A 21,811-nucleotide genomic window follows, 5' to 3' on the forward strand; every position below is an offset into this window, starting at 1 on the left:
AAAAACCTCCCCACACCTTTAAAAACCAATTAATTTTAAATTAAACTTTATGTACTTATTTTCAAAAGCAACACTTTTATACATAAAGCTAAACCACATGTATAGTTCATAGATATTCAAAATGACAGCTCTAGCTCTCTACATACATATTCAAATCTAGCTCTCAAGAGCTAGATACTACTGATTATCCACTCTCAACCTAGGAATCAAGTGTAAAAGTGGTAAGTTTCAATAATGAGATTCAATGGCCAGCTTAAATACCTCTGGCTTAGTCAGTCGAGTATAAAATAGAAAAATCAGCATAACAGTACACGTTTAACCAATTTATTTAATGAATACACATCCACGGACAGTTACTGAGAGTACATTAGTATTCTGTAGCATGGCATTTCACTTTGACAACAGCTGCAGTGGGTGGCAGAGACCATGCCTGCTTTACCCAGCCAGCAGACAGCGACCCTCCCAGCCTGTGTGCACTCACTGTTCAGAGGCTACAAGAAAAAGGAACACAGGAGTTGGCATGGTAGAGGGCAGTATTGCTCTTTCTGCTTTTAAATTGCTGGGTTCGGCTACAACAGAGACAAGCTACAAAAGCTTCAAGATTTCTCACACACACACACACACACACACACACACACACACACACACACACACACACACACACACACACACACACACACACACACACACACACACACACACCATCACAGTGGGCATGCCATGCAAAAGGTTTTAAAGTCACCCACAGAACACGGCCAAGACTCAAAACCAGCCACTCAATCTTGCGCTAAATGCACTTTTGCAGTGTTTCTTGGTTTGAACCTTCCACACACCAGGCCAAAGGTTTTGGGCCAGGCCTAACACCAACCTTGGTCAAAGGGGTTGCCTGTTGGCAGCCTGAATAAGTTTTTTCCTTAACCCTCGGCACCAGGGCCGCTTATGAGCATTCTGTTGTGAAGTGGTTGCCACTGGTGCGCAACAAGAGAACAAATTGCTCATATACAGCCATGGGATGAAACCAATTCCTCACCAGGTTGGAGTATCAAGAAGTCACGTCTGGCCTCAGCCAATCACAGGGCACAAATTCGAGCGTCTCAAATTTACACCAATTTCACCATAATTTGTTTGCCTCCAAACAGTTTTTCCACAGCTGTTGTCTAAGAGCAATACAACAAAAGACTTCACAAAAACCCAACTAGATTAGCAGTGAAGAAAGTGTCATGCTTGAATTTTCTGCATTCTAACTATTTTACAAAGAGGAGGATGAGGGTGAAAAATCCCCCCCCCCAAAAAAAACAGGTGGAAAAGGGGGGAGAGAGAAAGGGAAAAAAAAAAAAAAAAAAAAAAAAAAAAGGGGGGGGGGGGGGGGGTTAACAGATCTTGTAAAATACTAATGAGCGAGCCAGAACTCCCAATATATTGAGTGGGGGGGGGGGGGGGGGGGTTGTAACAAATTCTCTCAGTTATTTCTACCAAGAAAAATACAAAACATTATAAGGCGGCAAAGAATTATGTTTGAGAAGCAGTTACAGTGCACTGGATCCTGACTGAGATGGACACCATCACTGCTGCTTACACTCTGCTGGGGGATTGGTATCCTTCTGCAACACACACACACACACACACACACACGTAAGCATTACTTACATCATATGCCCTTTGCTCTAGCCAAACAGAACATCTTTAAATTTTACTCATTTACATAATGATCCACCCTGAGTGTTCCAGGGCATAATTTGAACAGATTCTAGGTCAGGATTTAAAATAAAAAGGCCACTTTACAGTGTGTGTGAAGGTCTGATTTCCTCGGGTACATTTAGGTGTAGTGTGTTAAACTCTCAAAAGCAAAACAGCAGTGGGAATCTGTTTTTGGTGTTAGCAAAACCAGATTCAACATTGGTTTTGGTTGTGTTTTAACAGCACAAAGTTGCAATAATCATTGTCAGAACGTGTCCGTTGAACAGAATATGACCTAAATTTGAACAAAAAATGGTTAAAATGTGTGACTGGTAGAACAATTTAGACTAGTCCAAAACACAGGACCCATCAAAGAATTGTAAAAGTATAGTTTACTAGTCAACGCAAGCATAACGTAAATCCTCCATCTTTAAACTTTAACCTGCACATGCTATATAGTTTAACATTAGATCAAAAATGTATTACACAGCAGCTTTCAAGATCAATGAAATCTGAACAGCCACGCTAAACTGGTAGTCAAGAGGTGGTGACCAGCACAGTGCAGCATAAAAAGAAATCTAGAAACCCTTGTTCTTTAATGCAACTTTCCCCCCTCTAATATTGTTTTCCACTAATACAATTATAGGATGTACAAAATGAACATTTTCATGTCAAATAAGTATTTGACATGAATGACCCATCAAATAGGACCTGACATTTTAGTGGATGGTGAGCCCAGGCTGGAGTAGAAAAAGACTGTGTAAACTCTACATGCTTCAACATACATAAGGACATAGATGCGAATGCAAACACACCTACCAAATGTAGGGTTATATTTCACACCCACAAAAAAAAAACAAAAAAACACAACAACATGAGGCAGGGTCACACCATGCTAGACATCTTTACAAAAATAAGTCAAATGTAGTTGTCAGGGTGAAAAGCAGCATGTTTATGAATTAAAATTCTCCACTCTGCTGTCCAGGATTGCATTGCTGTAAGATTAGTCAAGTGATTTGTTGGCATATGTTTAGAGTAAACAGGAAAAGCATAAGGAAAAATGCATCATGTAGCCCAAGAACCCATCAATCAGTAAGGGTTTAACCAGGCTATGGTCTGTAGGAAGAGTCAGTTGTCTTATTGAATCAGTCAGCCAAAACACACACTACATTTACATACATGTTGTGACTCCTGTGGTAGGATGGTAAAAGAAACAATGTTCAGATTGCACTGCTCAGTAGAGAATCTGTATGTTGAAACTTTAAAGGGGAGAGGGACCATACCTTCGGGTCATAGTCTGGATCATTCTCTTCATCAGCCTCTTCCTCACCCTCCTGGATGCACAAATGCACACATTAGGACAAATTATAGAGAAATCTGCAAAACAGGATTGCTGAACCTCAAATCTCTGCCAAACCCACCTCATCATCAGCCTCCTCTCCTTCTTCATCATACTAAAAAAAATAAATAAATAAAATTAGGATCAATAAACAAATTCCTAATTTAGGACAAGAAACTCATGACTGAGTGGAGAACTGCAGAACAAGATAAAACTAATGCCTTGCTACACCCTATTCTTTTACTCACATCATCATCATCATCCTCAATGGCTTCCCCAGTGAAGTACAACACTGCTCTGGGCACTATGCGCTCACGAATGAAGTGACCAATCTCAAAATCTGCTGCCAAGACCGCCTCAGAGTCCTCATCCTGAGTAGAGTGAGTGAAGCAGGAAAAGAACCAGCCCCACACAACCACTTTCAACACCTGAATTTAGCTGCTAAGTGCAGACAAAGCCCTTATCTACATTCACAAGAACCTACTTTCAAAATCACTTACTCAAGGTTTGTTTTTTTAAATGGCGACGATTTACTTACAAGTTCTCCATTTTCTGGTACTGAAAGAGAACAGAGGTGTGTACATATTATTTGCAAAACCCAGTATCTTACTATTGCACTTTCCAGCTTCATGTACTCATACAGTGAGGTGAGGACTTCAAACTAATTTGTCATGACCATTAAACACTTATGCGTTCAAGTGATTTAGTAGAGATATAATGCTGAAAGTGACAGCAGTTCCTGCATGATGTATGCACACCAAGGGCAGCCAGTCTGTACCTTCTGGGGGAGAGAAGAAGTTGAAGAAGGAGTCGTTGGGAACCGTTTTGGTGACTGTTCGCACCGTGCCTCGACCCTTGTGCTTTTGTTTCTTCTTTATAGTCTTCAGTGTGACATTTTTGCCCTTGGTCCAGTCAATCGTGCACCTGGTGCAAAAAGCAGCAGTCAGCATCAATCTTGGGATACCCAATAACCCCCCCACAAGTGTGATCTCAGGAGTTGTATGTGAGGTGTTCTCAGAGGGTTGGGTGCACAGCAGAGGGCATTGAATATCCTACCCTGTACAACCCATAATCTCGGGACCATCGAAAGAGAAGGGATCCGACTCATCTGGCTCAGACCTCATCTTATAGGTTTTGGTCAAAACTGTATTTGTGAAAAAGTCGTTGCGCTCGAAGTAGAATTCTAATGTGAAACTCTGAAGGAACAGAGAATGAATTCAGAATGAACATGAGATCAATTTACTCAATCAAAATAGAACAAATATCTTTTTACATACCATTGGCTGGCCTGCATCTGAGAATTTGACTTTGATGTCTTGCAAATGCTTGAGAATTGGTTCATCATGTTCCTGGGGGTAACAGTAACTTCCATGAGGTGGCATTGTGTGCAAAGTGAATAGAGTTGCATTTCAGCCCAATAGGTGGAAGCAAAATACGCACATATTAGTGCTGCATGACCTAGTTCCAGTGCACACATGGCTATAGCTCCCATGACACCTGAAGACCTCCACCACTTACCTGCAGCATTTCGCTGAGAAGGTCCACATTCTTAAAAACGGTGAGCCAGAATTCAGGGATTCCTTTGGGGTCCTCCTTCTCCTCATCTTTCTTTTCATCCTCTAGTTTAGCCTTTTCCTTCATCTCATCCTGAAAGAGCAAGCATGTTATTGGGGGCTGGGCGAACATTATGGTTTTCTGGAACAGCTTAAACACCATCAGTGCTAACAGACAAGACATTTTGTAGGCAATTCTTGGCTGTGCTAACAGAGTATGACATAGCAAGCCTTTTTGGCCCAAAATGGTGCATGGCTACAAAAAAGTTTTTTTTTTGTTTTGTTTTGTTTTTAAAGGTTTGAGGAAGCTGCAGAAGCTAAAGATCACTTAACCAGTCCTGAGTTAGCTGTGCATCACCTGATGCGGACATCAGGGCAAGGAACTGGGGTGGGGGGTGGCTGGATACATTTTTAAATCCACCATGAACCCCACAGACTTTGGGATGCATTTCAGAAACTCTACTTTGCTAAACAATACCATTAAAACCAGAGCTACAAGGAACCTAGAGTTCCACTCATCACAGACACCACACAAAACACTACCTTCCTAGGCCACCCTCAAATTTGAATGAGGCAATAAAATTTATGAATTTCTTCAGCAAATACAGTGCTCTAAAAACAACAAATTTGTAAGAACTATAACAATTTCATTAATAGCATTCCGCATCCCAGCAACTTTAATGACCTTACAGTTGTATAGGTCAAAACCAAATCTTACCATTACTCAGTAAAGAGAGAACTCTAAAAACCTACTATTAACTCAGATCCAAAACTACAAATATGAATACATGTTACATCTTAAATAGAAATCCCAGTATCTTTGAATTTTGTCTAATAAAACTATAATGGATATTTGGACCTAAAATTGTCTGAAGTTCTACTTGTAATAAGTTATAGCTCACTATTTTTTTCACTTTTACTAGTAAAACATTATATAAAGATTTATAGATCATCATCTTCACATGTTCCAGAAACGCTATGCATTTACCACTTCAAGATTGGACTACTGTAATAGCTTACCATTTAGCTGTACCACCAAGTGCCTAAACAAGCTCCAGCTAGTTCAAAATGCAGCAGCTAGAGTTCTTACTAGAACTAGAAAATGCAATCACATTACTTCCATCTTATCCACTTTACATTGGCTCCTAGTAACATTTTGCATTGATTATAAAATACATATAAATGACCTACAAAGCACTGAATAGTCTTGCCCTGCAGTACCTTACAGAACCCCTAGTGCATCATGACCCACCACGACTGCTTAGATCAAAAAGGTGCAGCCTCTGTACTAGTACCAAGAGTAAGAAAATCTACCGCAGGGGCAGAGCCTTTTTCTATAAAGCTCCCACACTATGTAATAACCTTAATGTAAATGTTCGAGATCAGACAGTCTCAAAATTCAAGGATAGGCTGAAAACCTATCTGTATATAGTCAGGCATTTTATTAACTACTTCCCATCTTGGGTGTATATCTGGGGTCCATGGGCATTGAGCATTATGGTAAACTGGGATGTTATGATGCTGTCGCTTCATCTCTCGATCACTCAAGTTTCTTGACTGAGAGCAGCAGTGTGCTCATGTTCCAGGGAGCCCTCATGCCTGCCTTTTTTTATTCGTGGAGCCACAGCTAGATCTGCCAGAATCCATCTTTGCACATTATAGTTCCCCAATTTATACACCTTTGTACTTGGATATGCCTAATATATTCTCTCTTTCTGCTGAAGTAAACCTGCTCCTGATGTCATGTTACTGAACCTGTCTCAGCTGCTATGGCTCTTACCACCACCCCGATACCCTCCTGCTGTGACGCACTACACCACTGGAGCCAACTACTACCCCGTTGCCCTAGACAGTCCCAGGCAAGACAGGTGTGTGTGTGTGTGTGTGTCTCTCTCACACACACACACACACACACACACACACACACACACACACACACACACACACACACACACACACACACACACACACTCTAGGATTCCTAGAAAACTGGAATAAACGATTGCTCATTTCTTTTATTCTTTCTACCATCATTCTAATAACTACATATTGTTGTTGCTATTATAGTGTCCATTTGTCCGCCAGAATGGGATAGCCCCCCCCCCCCCCCCCTTGAGTCTTGCTTCTTTCAAGGTTTCTTGCTCTTGCACTAGGGAGTTCCTTGCCACTGTCACCCTTGGCTTGCTCATCGAGGGCTTGGACCTGGACACGTGCAAAGCTGCTTTATGACAACAGCTGTTGTAAAATGCACCATAGGAAAAAAATTTGACTGACTAGTAAAAATCTTGTTCATTTCACTATAAACACACTAATCATATCAGCTGAAGGTGAGCTCTCAGCTTCAGGACAACCAAAACAGACGTCCGATTTAACACAGCAGGATTGTCTGACAATGGTCAGTGCCTACATATCTGCATACATACAGCCTTATGATTCAACCTTTTTGGTGAGCAATGTCATTTATAGTTAAAAATGGCAGACTGATGTAAAAAGCATTTTGCAGCCTGAAACCCATTAACAGCAGTATGTTTGGCAAAATTCATAATTCGTACTACTATATAATGAATAGCTAATATTAAGCATGCAGGTATAGGCTCACTTGTACCTGCTTACTTACTGTCAGCTCTTCTTCATCCTCCTGTTTCCACTCACACTCCTCATCCGTGGGTTCATACACTGCTTTTATGATGTCACTGCGCTACAAAGACACCAGTTCATGTTAGGTTTACAGCCACCAATAGCTCAAGGCAAGAGTAATACCTTAAGTAAATAACGTTAAATTTAACCAGTGGTACTAGACTTTATGGGATGCAGGTGGTGGTGTATGGGATCCAATTGGGAAATTTGAATAGAAAAGAAAGAAAAAAAATTCCCCTTCAACTAATTACACCCCATCTATAACTATGCACATGGGGGGGGAGGGGGGAAAACAAAACAAAACCCTTCACACTGCTAAAAGCTTTGATGCAGAATGCTTACTCAGTTTAGAAAAACATAGGACAGGTAGAATGAAGTCTCATTATATGATAGTACAACAAATTTCCAAAGTATACACAGTGAATTTACAACATTACATAGACCTACACTGATAACTGATGCAGCAACACCCAACGCATTGTAAGGGTTGAACAGAGCAGAGGAGCTGTATATCAGTATGGTAGCAGATTGACTGGCTACTCTCACCATCACTTCCTATGGCAGGTACAAAAGGACTCTACAATGGCCTCTAACTACTAACAGTATTTTCCCCCCCCCCAAATCACACAGTTGGATTTTCCAGATGAGATACTAAAGAATCAGACTACAAGGTCTGCTGTCTAAATATTAGGCTCATTCTTACCTTATCAAACAGTGGCTGGTATAGAGCTGCGTACTTCCGCTCGAGTTCATGAACCTCTTCGTAGAACTTAGCTTCAATGTGAGCACATTTCACCTGCAGGTTTTTAAGTGCGTTGACACGTCGCTTCACTACCTTTGGTAAGCTAGACAGGAAATAAGCAAATAACTTGAACCATAGCCAAAATAGAATGTGTTTTTGTGTAAATTAGCTTAGTTCAACCTACATTCTTGTGCATTGTGACGTGTCACAATATTTTTATATCGCTACAGATACGATACCAGTTATCAGAATACCAAGATTTGTGTTTTAAAAGCAAGTCATAGATTTCCATACATTCCCTAAAAAAAGAGCAATCAAAAGTCGCAACTGTGCATGATTTCAAACCTGGGTAGCATTTTCATTGAAAAAAAAAAACAAAAACATATTTTAGCACAATGACAATGAGTGAAAGCATCAGCATTCAAGGTAATGTGGCAACAGAATAATCATGTTAAATAAAACAGCAGCATAATCTCAAGACATTTAGTTATTTCTACAACTGATTGAGCTGTCTTAATTACCAACAACTTGTAAAAACCTCAAAAACATGGTAATGCCTGAGACTTCTTAGATAAATCATAACCTAGGACAGGGTTTTTTATATATATCATATTGGAGGCTACAAAAAAAACAAAACACACGACTAATCATATTTAATTTCTTTTGTGGTTTCAGGGGATGTTGTGATGACTAGAAAAGTCTCCAGTTATTTGCATACAGCATAATAAACTAATGCAAACCAAATGGGGATCATCATGATAAGTTTATAACGAAACATTTTACATCTTTCCTAGGTAGCATATGTAGTGGTTTAGTGACCATCATCCTTTTCTAATTTTGTGTTTCGGAAAGGTCTCTGGTGGGTTAAAAATCCCCAATCCACGAGAAGCAACATCTGTCTCAAATCATGGACATTTGTATCCAGTCAACTGAAATTATCAGACGAGTGCAGAATTTGGTGAAAAATGTTCTGCAATTTTCTCAGGGTAAGAGAGGGAAAACATTAAACAACCCACCCACATCACAAACTCAGGAACACCTCTAAAAACAAAATTACCCCATGCCAATTTAATCGCATCCAAATAGGGCTATGAAGACCACTTTCAGCCCTATGCAAAGATGTAGACTATCTACGAATGTTTATTACTTCTGCAAAGATGATTTTTGGATGCTCTGCATTCCCCTCTTGGACATAAGGGAATGAACTAAATCAACTATCACCTGTTGAATTCCTCAAAAAAGGTTGGGATGTTTGGCCAGGTTTGACATGTTGCATCTTGTTGTGAGACACAAACAGAATTGGCACAGCATAGCTGCTGTGTTTAGGAAATCAGCAGAAATGTCTTCACATTTCATTTCACTGAAAGAGGGGCCAGGAGTTCAGATGTTTCTAAAGCTGCTGTCATGTCTAGTCTCTGAACAAACAAACAGTGGGCTCTCTACTATTGCTCCACTTACTTCATGCTTGCTGCAGTTCTTATTAAAAACTCAGTCAAGGGTTGTTCCCAGCAACATCACACACCCCAGCAGCAATGTCACTGCTGTCAGCACTGTAGTGAGATTGCCATTAGGCACGTCAAACATCTGCACTGCCTATTAAAAGGCCATGACTACATAAAAACCATGGAAGACATTAAACAATAATAATAAATAAAGACCAATAACAGACATTGGGGAGAGTAAATTGGCATCAACAACTCAAATGAATAAGCAATGAACCAGGTTTGTATGTGTTTAGACATCAACATTATACATGGAGTGAGCTTTTGGCAAAGGCTTTTGCAGACTCCATAAATCTCAAATGTTTAAGAACTTATTTTCTGTCAGGAAAAGGAGTGACTTAATACGAGGATCAAAATACGAGGATAAAGCTGACACCATCTATGCATCTGTTTTAATCTCTGTGCAGAGCAGCTTTGATTTCTCGAGTCATGGTTGAAATCAGTCAGGTTAGCTTGCATGTTCTGAACAAGTGGAGACAATGGATAGCTTGGGGGTGTTAAGTTCAGACATTACTATTGTCATCTTTCAGTTGCTTCATTGCTCTTGCTAGATCTTACTGACATTTAATATCCACAGTTCTTTGGATTTTTTGGTACTTCTGTAGAAAGCAGTGCAACATACCGTGGGATGCTGTTCTAGGAATTGGTTTATCAATTCAAATGTAAGTCCCGTGCAAGTAAAACAGGGTTGTAAAAAAAATAGACCAATTTCAAAAACCCTAGAATGTTATGCAACAGTCTTGACTGATTATGCCTTAAATTTGTCCAACACCAGCTCACATTCTACCCCAGGCACAGATGAAATCTCCAGAGTACTGCAGGTATTTTGAAAAATAAAATGCGACAACGGAACAGGCACGGATGATGTCCAGGAACCTGTTAAATCTGAACAAGTTGGTAGTTTGCTCTGCATATTTCACTCAGGACCATTTCTCAAGACAATCTTGGACAACATCTAGAAAGCTTCGCTTTGCATTTGACTACACCGACATCACAAGCTCGACTGCAACCTATAGGTAGGTAGCTAGCCAGGCTGACATTTTTATGCAGGTCACTTGAAGCCAGCTCATGTTGCATGGAAAGTTTTACAGCGAGTCAACAGGTTTAATTTACTTTGTGTTGGAAAGATCGAAAGCAAGTAGCAAGCTAGTATAAGTAACAGTAGCTACTAGCAAGGTCCAAGTAAAACTAATAGCATGATGACCTAGCTTATTTAGACAAGACAGACAACCTACCTTTTTGCTTAGATATTAAGTCTAGGCCCATAGCTAAAAAAATTCTCCACCACAGAAGTGCAAATGATTTAAAATGAGTTTTGTTTGAGACTTGGAATATTCTTAATTGAGGCTAAAACCAATGGTTGGATGCCTAAACGCACCATGATTCACCTCCCAGTTAGCTAGTAACTTTTTTTTTTATTTTAACCCGTTGCTTGTGTGAGGCATTGTGAAGCCTTGCTGTAAACCAACCAGTCAGTGAAGAATTAATTATTCATGAGCCCACCAAAAAAGGTTGGAAAAAATAGCTTGTTTTATTCTAAGGCCAAATTGCAGGGATGTAAATGGGCATTTAAAATTGTATCTGGGTATTTTTTTTGCCCTAACCAAAGGTGTGTACCTTCTATATATAGTCACCAGAAAACAATTAAAAAATTCAGAATAAATGCATTTAGATGTGGACCTTTAAACGAGAGAGCGAGAAAAAGTACAATTTGGTTGAGCACATGTATATCACCCACAAGAGCTTTGTGAATCATACTCTTAGCAAATTGCACACACTCCAGGTGCATCTTGCTGATGCACAAAGTTGCTGTTCTTTTGTTGATGGAACAGGTGCGCACTCATTTCTCCTGTGCATGCAAAACGTTCAGGATTAATTAAAGGGTCAAAAATTGACCAATTAAATTACTGATGCTCCAACATTCTGCTTTGCTATAGAAGGCTTCACCAGGACCAGGCACCCTGTTCTAGAAAGATTTCAGGAGAGCAGCCATTTCTGAAACTTCCAACCCAGACTTATCTGGCACCAAAAACTTGTAATGTGAGTGACTTGGCCCATGCCATGTTTCAAGAACTTTACACTTCTTGAAAACATGTCCTTAATCCATCACTGCATGATTTTATGCTTTACTGTGGCTGATTCTACACAACTACACTATTACACAAATGAGCATGTAAAGATGTTCCTAATAAAATGACTGGTAAGTGTGCGCTTTAGAGTGCATGAAAGCAGTTACTACGTTTTAGCCATAAATCCTTAAATTCTGAAGAGAAATCATTTCCATCTTAAAGGGAATAAAAGGATATTGTCTCAGCATGTAATGGGATAGCAGTGTGGGTTTCCTCACCTCTCCATGTACCCTGAAGGGGAGCCCACAAGGCCGTCCAGCCGCTCCTGCAGTGCTGCCAGTATCTGAGGGTTCTGCATCATCTGCACAGTCAGCTGTCGTGCTGAAATGAGAGCCATCACACTTTAAACACTACACATTTGGCCACAGCTTCTCACTGCCTCACATCCAACAGGGAGATTTGCCCCCACACAGCAACCTTAAAAGAATCAAACCACAAATACTGAACATGCTAAATCTATAAAAATACAAATACATTTAAAAAAACCCACCACAACACTTCCTTTCCCAATGCTTTATAGACCAAGTCACCCATTCCATATCCAACACTCAGCAAATCACTACAAATGGGGCATTACCAGCAAGGGTAATCATCATAGATACAGGAGGACAAGGTTATAAACACAGGCAGCCAGGAAGGCCTGGGAACCCAACACCTTCGCACATTTACTCGTCTGCATACATGTTAAAACACAGCAAAATAACTCAGTCCATAAATGAAATGTTTAGTTTAATGTTAAGTTTGATAAGAATTACTTAAAGAATTCCTGAATAACAGTGGTGAATACTGAGCAGGTACACCTTCAAATCACTGACATGGTGACATGTACAAATGTCTACCATTTACCCTTTAAACAATAAGCCATAGATTTTAAACAAATCATAGCTGGAAAGCAGTCAGCAAGACAGTCAAATCTGGCTGACTTATTTGTCCCCATGCTGCAAACAATAAAAGGTGCATGACTTAGTTTTAAAAGCTGATCGTGAATTGCAGTACATCATGCATGCCAATCTGTTAAAAGTGAAGATGAGTAATATGCCACACATGTGCCTAAATTGTTAAGTTGATCCGAGTCACAGCACCAGACTTCTAGCCAGTTAGGGTTGAAAACAAAAGGCTGTTTAGCATATGCAAATTAAGTAGTTGTGCGCCATGTAGCCTCCTGATGGCCAGTCCAGTTTAAACTTTACACCCTTTTCAAAATACTGTTTTGAATAGGTCTGTCAATTTTGTTCGAGATCAGACTGATGGTTTTAGCCATACGAGTCAGAAGTCATTCTGATACCCATGTGATTTGGGTAAATATTTAGTTTCAGACTGATTATTTGAAAAGCAATTTGTGTGTGATTGCGCTCTTTGATCTAGTCCTAGGATTTTCAAACAATCAGCAGCAGAACAAACTATAGTTTGATGTGACTCCATAGTACAAGATTAGAACCCAATTACATGTTCAAGATAAACCATGGCTACATTAGGTTTTTTTTTTTTTTTAAATGACAAGTGTCTTTGTGCAAGTGGACAAAATATAAAATTTGGCCAAAGTCCCTTGCTGTAAACACCATTTGTCGACTGGCCAATGCTAAGCTTGAGAATTAATTGGCCAATGGCTACCATGTTTTGGCAGTTATGACATGAGCACCCTGATGGTAGGCCACCACAGAACTAGCTGATACAGATGGGCATGTAATTGTCAAAAACTAGCAAACGTAGTTCAGCCTGCCAATCACGTGAGGTATTAAGGGACTAAAGTTTCATGAGATTTGGCAAAGGCATTCTGGAGTTTCAGCTTTTTTTAATAAAATTAGCTCTGCCACACATCTAACACTTTGTACAAATGTTTTTGATAACTTTTTGGAGACAGTGCCTGAACCCTAATAACATAGCTCAGGCGAAGATCCAAATCCAACTTACACATTATTTACCAATTTAGTTCTAGTACTGCCTTCTACAATTAGTGCTTAAAATTAACCAATATTACACAAAGTTACACAGTATAGTAATCTTTGCTTTTTAGTCAGTCACTCATTGCATTTCATATGATAACTGACTGCTCGTCACAAACAATTGAGTGTTCAGAGGATTAATCACAGTTAAAGTGTCTAAACCTAGGTTGACAAAGCTGCTGGGCCCTGCTATAAAAACCAAGCTAACCTAACATTAGGTTTTGTGAAGCTGAAACTTGTTTAGGAACCCAGCTAAGTTAAACATACTTCTTGAGATAGGGGACTGGATGGCAGCAAGCAGGCTATAGAACAGCTGAAGTCAATCAGGTCATGAGCCAATATAAAACAAGCAAAGAAGCACATGCATGAACACAGACATTTCCAACTCATCACTTTGAGCAAAAGTGTGTGCATGCACATTTGTTTGATAAGCATTAGTTAGGCAAGCAGTACTTTATAGACTGGCTGAAGAGGTGCCAAAATAAATACCCAGGCCAGGGAGCTGTCTAAGCTGACTACAAAACTCCCAAAGCTTCTGTAAGGCAAGCAGCTGCTGCTTGGACCACAATGAGTTTTTTTTTTTTTTCTTTTTTAATGGAGACTGTAGGAGCAACCACATACAGTGGAGCCTGCAGGGGCTGTGGGACTAGAAGTAATGGACTGGGGAACAGTATGTACCTTTACTGTCTTCACCGGCCTCCTCCTCCTCCACATCTTCAACATCTTCCATATCCGCCGGATCCAGCTCAGCCTGTTCTTTACTGAACGAACACACACACACACACACACACACACACACACACACACACACACACCTCTTTCCCTCAGAATAAGCCACAAAACTGGGGACTTTGGTGGTGCAAAGTTTGGATGAGAAACATAAGCAGAGAGGGGAAGTCTTTCATGTCCTAGCATGAAGTTAGGTGAGTAGGACCTGACTATGACATGACTGGCTTAATGAACATGGTCCCAGCACAGCTTACACCATGCACCATCTACAGAGGAGACAGGCAACGTGTTTTTTGATCTTCACCACGAATTGTCACAAGATACACTGAGCATATAAATGGCATCACTAAATCTAAAATATCAACACAAACATCAAGACCAATTAGACAGGGTCTGCCATAGGTTAAAAGTACACCATAATTGTACCATTAACTGCTGGTTATAGGTTAATATAATTAGAAGTACATTATCTTACTTATTGTAAAAATAAATAAATCTGGTTGATTTATTGTTGTAGTCTTTACACTTGTTAATTTGGCACTATTGATATACTATCGCACTGTGCACTCCAATTTGTTAGCAAACCTCAAAAGACAAATAGCATCTTATGCATTGTACATCATTAAGATATCTTCAAGCATTTCACCTCACAACTGAGTACATTTAAACTGCTCTCTGTACATCTCTAGCTATGCATTTACAGGAGAGTTACTGCCACTTTCAGTTAGGGCTTTTGGTACGGACTTTTCTTTTTCTTATAACAGTGACAAAGCGATGCATCCTAGTAGTTTGCTGATTTAGCGCCAATTCCTGCAGTTCCCAAATAAAAATTATGGTCTCTTTAATGATGGCCACAGGGACAAATAAAAAAGCCAGCTTGTACAAGTGCATGGATAAATCTTTATACTTAAACAACAAATTAAATGCTTTAGGCAAAATTACAGCCATAATTAGGCTATAGCCTAATAGTAAAAATAGAATTATATATATATATATATATATATATAAATATATAAATATAACACATACACACACACATTTAAAAAAAAAAAAAAAAAAGGCACCAGCATGAGGGAAGACGTATCAATATTTGCATGACTCGTGTCAGCAATCCTGCTCAGCAATGATGAAACTGACCATGGTCACATGGCGGATGAATCTGGTGATTGGTGTAAATGTTTTTCTGGAAATGTCCAACAGAAATCAAATACTTGAGAAACCCTCCTCCATTTCTCCTGCTGTCACTGATGACCATGCTGTTGAAGTTGTACTCTGACAAGTATTTGGGGACCATAAATGATAAGTGAACTTTTGAATTAAACATTGATGTTGTATGTGCAAAGGCTCACCACCTTCGCACTTTAAACAGGAGCTTATGAATTTTGATGTTGACTCTGAATTTTTTTTTTAATCCAGTAGGTCTTTTGACCTTCTTTTGTTTGCTGGTTTAGGTCACTTTTCATAGGAATAGGTTGGAAGGAATTGTTAGTGCAAGCACATGTAAATCACATGTATACACCTGAATGATCTCTCAGGTTTACAGAGTCAGACCCATAAAGGCCCAGGCAAGTCTTGCTGACCCCAGTCAACTCTTGATCAGCGAGTTCAGGCTCCTTCCATCTGGCAGCAGATTTAGGTTGCCAAGATGCAGGACTAAGATTTAAAAATTCATTTGTACCTGTGTTTATTGCCCTTTTGAATAATATTGGTTTTTGTGTAGATTAATTTGTCTGTGGGGTGTCACGTTGATTGACTATTGGCTGCCCAACAAACTGCCCCTTTAGGGATAAAGATTACATTAAACTCGAGGGTCTGTACCACCACCCCACCCCAAACAGGAGCAGAGGAAAATGCCAGGTTCCAGCAAAGACCTACAGTCAATATGAAACAATTCTCAGAGATGGGCCTAGTCTTCATCTAGTCTAATCACAAAACATCACTAGTACTTACTTGTCAAGATCAGCCATTGTGTTTTTGTTTCTCCCTAGAGAGGAACAGAAGAAAATCATTTTAGCATAGATATGCAAAGTTGTGTAATGTCATGCTGACATTATAAGGGGTGAAACATTCCCCCCCCCCCCCCCCCCCCAAGAAGAAATGTCTGAAGACACAGGTCAAGGATAAGATATTCAAAAAGGACAACACCCCTTACCAGGACCATAACCCTGGAACAAAACTCAAGACTTCATGCAAACTTAAAATACATCACCAATGACTTTTAGCTGAATAATGTGCAGACTCATTAAAAGATAAAAAGCTTAAAATAAACCAATATGCCACTACAGCTTTTAAAACTAAGAAACACCAAATAAATTTCCAAATTATACAAAGTATTACAATTTACTCTGCTATTAAAGAAATACTATCCACACAAAGCTTCATGCAATTGTGCAGGACAAAGGCAGGAAAAAGCAACGAATACCTGCTGAAGGTTTTTTTGCCTTTGGTATTGCAGTCCAATTGATGCCAATTTAAGACTATGACAAACAGTTTAACCATGGCCAATGCAGAAGCTTGACAGAGGCTGCAATGTTAGCTCCATTATCCAGTTATAGCTGACAGCTTATTCTCAAAGGGCATTCTCGCCAAGAGCGCAAGTAATGTTTGAGACATTTAGACCAGTTTCCAGTCCGGTTCCAGTCCTAGACAATAACCATACATGTTACTGACCAAGTGGACAGTCAGTCAATAACATGCATGGTGTCATGTTCAACATTGCATAGATATTCATTGACAAGATGTGGCCAGTCAACAGCAGTACATGTTGTACATATTGTCCATCTGTGTTATACAAGTTAGGAAATGCCATTTTAGAAAAGTATTTCCTTCCAGGTAGCTCATACTGGCAATTAGGTGTTTGGCTTGAAAAAGCAAGGCATTTTGTAACCACTAAAAGTACATGACTTCCATCACACACAGTCCCTTATACATTTAATGGATTTGGTGAAGGCACGCGTTACCATTTGTTGTAACATTGCTGCTGTAGCTTTGCCAGCAGTGACTGTGGGTCTTTTTGAGGTGAGCTGCATTTGTAAAGTGATTAAAAGGTAGTTAATTTTAGAAGTGAATGCATATTCGATGCATTTCCATCCTTAGCAGCGACGTTTTAGCCAAATATTACAGACAGATTCATCAAGGTTTGCTGACTCTCCCTTTTCATTTGGAACAAATAAAAAAAGGCACTAAATTGCAGCAGTAGCATTTTTCTTTTAAATTAGCTTGCTTGACTAACCGCTAGCGATGTTGGCTTCCCCTCTCTGTCAATGTATGATCTCAACATCAGTGTGCACCTCAATCACCAATATGTTACCTCTAAAGGTCCACACAGCCCCTGACCAAGTTATTGTCGGTTTTCAAGATAGACATGGAACAGAAATTTTCGTGTTGCCATTTTGAAATAGTCACTAATTTTAAATTACCATCATTTTCAAATAGAGGGGTATACCGCATTACCTTCTTATCACCCAACCTGAGTTACAATGCAGTGACACTGTTGCCAGTAGAAGAAACGTAGGAGTAACCATTTACTAGCTGCTTACACTGATATTGAACCAAAAATGCCTACAATATCCTAAAACAATGTTAAAAATGAGGTACAATTTCACTAAATATTGAAATTGTTATTTTAGTGTTTCTGCACTAGTCTAACCAAATTCAATTGTAAATGTTTCTTTTGCAGTTTGAATTTGCAAAATTGCTCTACTATAAAGGTAGTGGAGTTATAATCACTGCATTTATTGATTGATCAAGCTGCTTTCAATTAATTTGTTGCTTCTTGCATTTTCATTTCAATTTCTGGTTTCCTTCATTAGTCTTAAGTAATGTGTAGTTTCAGACCAATGCTACCTTAGATATAGAAGAATTGTCTCCATCAGTTCCACACAGTGGGGTATAGATCTTAAATTAGAATAAGATCACTGATATCAAATAAATACTGTTTCAGCCAATGCCTGAATTCAGGTAAGAACTGTTATTGGAAGATGACATGGGATCAGTGATGTGTTATTCAACAAATATTTAGCGCTACAAACAGCTGAGTGCAGGCTGTAATCTGAAGCTTCTAGTATGCAATGTTGGCTAGTTATGTGCTCTTGGTAAGCACAGGTTCCTCACTCCACTGCTTGACAAGAACTAATCAGAACTCCAGAAGACAGTTTACAAGGAGCTTTCCTAAAAGAAAGTAATTTAGTGCAAATGTTTCATGCATTTATATTCCTAATGACCTGCATGGACTGTATTAGCTGGGCCACCCTTGCGTCTTGGACCTCGCAAAGTTTTTCCTCATTTCCACCCAGGGAGTTTTTCCTTGCTACTGTCACCTCTGGCTTGCTCATTAGGGATCTGGACCCATATATTTGTAAACATGCTTTGATATATAACAGATATATAAATAAAATTTGAGTTAATTCTGGACAGCAAACCTTAATCTGGTGCTGGATTTTATAGTCTCTGCTGTCATATCAACCATTTATCTGATATCAGACGACAAGTATTCAAATCAAAGCAGGCAATACAAAAGGCAAAAAATGAACAGCAGTGGGTCCTTGTCTGACAAAAGGAAAATTTCTGCAATGACCCATCAAGCAGAAGGAATGCTTTTAAGAACTAATTAGCTAGCTAAGCACTGTGATATACCACACAAGACCACCAACAACTAGTTAGCTAGAGAAATTTGTGGTGGCTAACAATTTATGCCTGGGTCAGACTACTGTCTTCTTTGACTACTGTCAGTTAGTCTGATTTTAACAGGATGCGTCATATCTGACATTTCCGGCATCAGGCCCAATTGTGAATGTCTGGGAAGAGAAAGGGGCTTGTATGGACAATTGAACAACAGCAACGTAGCATCTGAGACATCCCACAACCACCTGACAAAAACTAATGTCAATTTTGTATTCGTTCATCTAGTCTTATGACTTGTTCCTTCATTTTGACCAATAGGATGCCCGTGCTCTACAGGGTACATACCTAAACATGGCGAAGAGAAAAATGAATGTTTTCAGATACACTGATGAATATTAAATGCTGAAGACAAGGACTGGTCTCATTAGTAAGTCACACAAATTGGCCAACAGCCTTTTAGAATAATGATTTGTACAGCAGGCCCAATACATTCAAATTATGTATAGAATCCCACAATGAGGTGAACTCCAATGACTTTCAGATCTCTCAGCACCAGACAAAAGAGCTTCATGACCCTTGCTCTACAGGGTACATATGTAAACATGGCGAAGAGAAATAGTAATGTTATCAGATATACTGAGTGTGAAACCACATAACATAAAAATCAAAGTATACAAGTCCCAAAATGCGGTATTTTTCCTCCACTTTGCGTTAACATATAGCGAACGTGTTATTCGTCCTCGCAACTTCTTTTTGAAGGATAGTCCATACTGTTCTCTACGTGACCCTCAGGGGAAAAAAGCCACATTCGTTTTGTTTTCCGAACACACAGGGCTTCTGTATCCATGACTGAATTTCTTGACCCTCCTCTGATGACCGAGGAACTCGCGCAAGGACGTGAACGATGACTGTCCGGCATCAAACGTGTAGTGTTGCCACTCTCCCAACCAAGACATGGCAAAAAATATGCCCGCGATAACAATCGCCTAATCTGACAGTGACATACAAAATTATATCGTGTTGTCTGAACTCAGCATTACCTGTTAAAAGTCGCACCTGGCCAAAAATTAGGACGATGTGGGAGGAAATAGTCTTCACGCACGACTCTTATATAGTTAGCTAACTAGCTAGCTAATAATCAATTTTCGCCCATAGACAGCACCCAGGCGGAGGCCCTGCACATCACTAATACGATCATCATCATCATCATCCGACCCAGTTAGCTAGCTAACTACAACACTACCACGTGTTGCTTCTTTCGTCTGACCGTTTAAAAAGTTGGTCCCACTGGCTAATTAGCCGCCCACTATAGCTAAGTGGGAAACGGCAAAGAACTGAAGTCTAAAATGCTAGCTCTGCACAATAAGGCACGTATCCCTTTGAAATGATATCCTTGTTATTGGTACAACTCATGTTCGTGGCATTTCCTAGATGACCATAAATACATATCAAACCCATTACATAGCTAGTTAGCTAGTAACGGCGCTAGGTAAGGTACCGATACGCCATCTGATTTAATTACAAACACGCCGATGGTTTGATTTCGAACCTAGCGACCCCAGGCCAATTCTCTCCCGGGGTGTCATTTTACATAAACCTTCTAGATGTTCACAATAATAGTTAGGTATAAAACATGTGAGCTAAGATATTTAGCTTTAGTTAGCTAGCTACCTACCAATTGTTTTACAAATAGGAACCTACTCTCGGTAGCTAACGAACTAGTTAACGGACACACTTCGGTTAGCAAGCACGCTAACCTAGATTAGCTATGTAAAAGCAAAGCATATAGTGGGCTAATGGAAGACAATCTGGCCAAGTAACAATTATTTCCAACAGTGTACTGTTATTTAACGTTAACTACCAAGCAACCAAAAGCTACCAGCCAGACGGGTAGCTAGGTAGCTATGCTAGTTAGCATATCTAGCTAGCTAACTTTATTCTTATATTTCGCTAATGCGAGCTACCTAGCTATAACCCTCCAAAAGCTACACGGGTGTGTGTGTGAGAGAGAGAGATGTATATAAAATATGTGAGAGGCCAACACCTCTGAAAACTGAAAACCTGTAACTATAAGAAGAGGAAAAATATATGTACAGGGCAGATCAGAGTCGTATTGAATAAAACACCTGACAATACCGTGAGCAAAAACTACCCGGCCAAGTTACAGCCATTTTCATCATCACCTACATCATGGTGGAGTCTTTTCCAATGGCAGCGAGCTAGTGCTGCGGATTCAGTTCACAACTATCTATCTTAGTGAACTGCCGTACTTTTACTATTCATGTCAGCCATGTCCATCGAGATAATAATTACATTATACGCTCCTCAAACAGCAAGGCAACGTGTCCATTTTGTAGATTAGTATTATCTTACCTTGGGCTGGTTGTTCGCGGGTGATGCTGCGCAGTGAAGCAAACTCAGAGCAAAAGACTCCACTCTGATGGCGGTAAAAAGGATAAAGATCCCGCCGCTTGCGCTCATATACATCTAGCGTCATCACGTAACCCGACAGTCACTAGCACAACACAGGGACAATGGGAGGGGCCACATCAAAATTTTTGAAAAGGGAACAAATGTTTTGAAATGTATTATTTTGTGGGATGATGCCACAAAATGCTTTAAGGAACAGTTTAACAGATTTTAAATTAAAAAATCAATTACATTTTTTTTGTTCCAAGTGCTCATAGCTGCCATGTGATTGTGGGCCCTATGATTATGAAGCTGTCATTCTGCAGAATTAGTAAATATTTGTTGTAGACCAATAAATGCTTCAGCTTCGGGTTTAATCCTTCGAGAACAATAAACATGACACTATGATATTATGACAAAAATAAATGGCTTATACTTATCCTGGCAGTCACTAATTTGAGATTAAATGTAGCTATCTAAAACTTTTAAGATGATTGACAGTTTCTTCAGACCTTTGCAATAATGCTC

General features: G+C 39.6%; 1 protein-coding gene across 3 annotated transcripts; it reads right to left on the minus strand.

Moving 5' to 3' along the window:
- Positions 1–310: 310 nt before the first annotated feature.
- nap1l1 (nucleosome assembly protein 1-like 1) lies at positions 311–21,352 on the minus strand. Of its 3 annotated transcripts, none has more exons than XM_035522777.1 (16): positions 21,248–21,352; positions 16,202–16,235; positions 14,201–14,283; positions 11,798–11,900; positions 7,910–8,051; positions 7,175–7,267; positions 4,535–4,663; positions 4,294–4,365; positions 4,073–4,212; positions 3,795–3,940; positions 3,555–3,574; positions 3,265–3,387; positions 3,099–3,131; positions 2,961–3,011; positions 1,577–1,601; positions 311–491 (listed from the first exon to the last, which is right to left on the minus strand). In XM_035522777.1, exons 2-16 carry the CDS (start codon positions 16,216–16,218, stop codon positions 478–480), a joined length of 1,191 nt encoding a protein of 396 aa, XP_035378670.1. In that variant the 5' UTR covers positions 16,219–16,235; positions 21,248–21,352; the 3' UTR covers positions 311–477. The 3 variants fall into 3 exon arrangements, with proteins under 3 accessions (XP_035378670.1, XP_035378666.1, XP_035378678.1); XM_035522773.1 differs by having other exon boundaries at positions 1,531–1,601; XM_035522785.1 differs by having other exon boundaries at positions 311–1,601; positions 7,187–7,267.
- Positions 21,353–21,811: the final 459 nt, after the last annotated feature.

Source organism: Electrophorus electricus, chromosome 2, assembly GCF_013358815.1.
Source record: "Electrophorus electricus isolate fEleEle1 chromosome 2, fEleEle1.pri, whole genome shotgun sequence".
Classification (NCBI taxonomy): Eukaryota; Metazoa; Chordata; class Actinopteri; order Gymnotiformes; family Gymnotidae; genus Electrophorus; species Electrophorus electricus.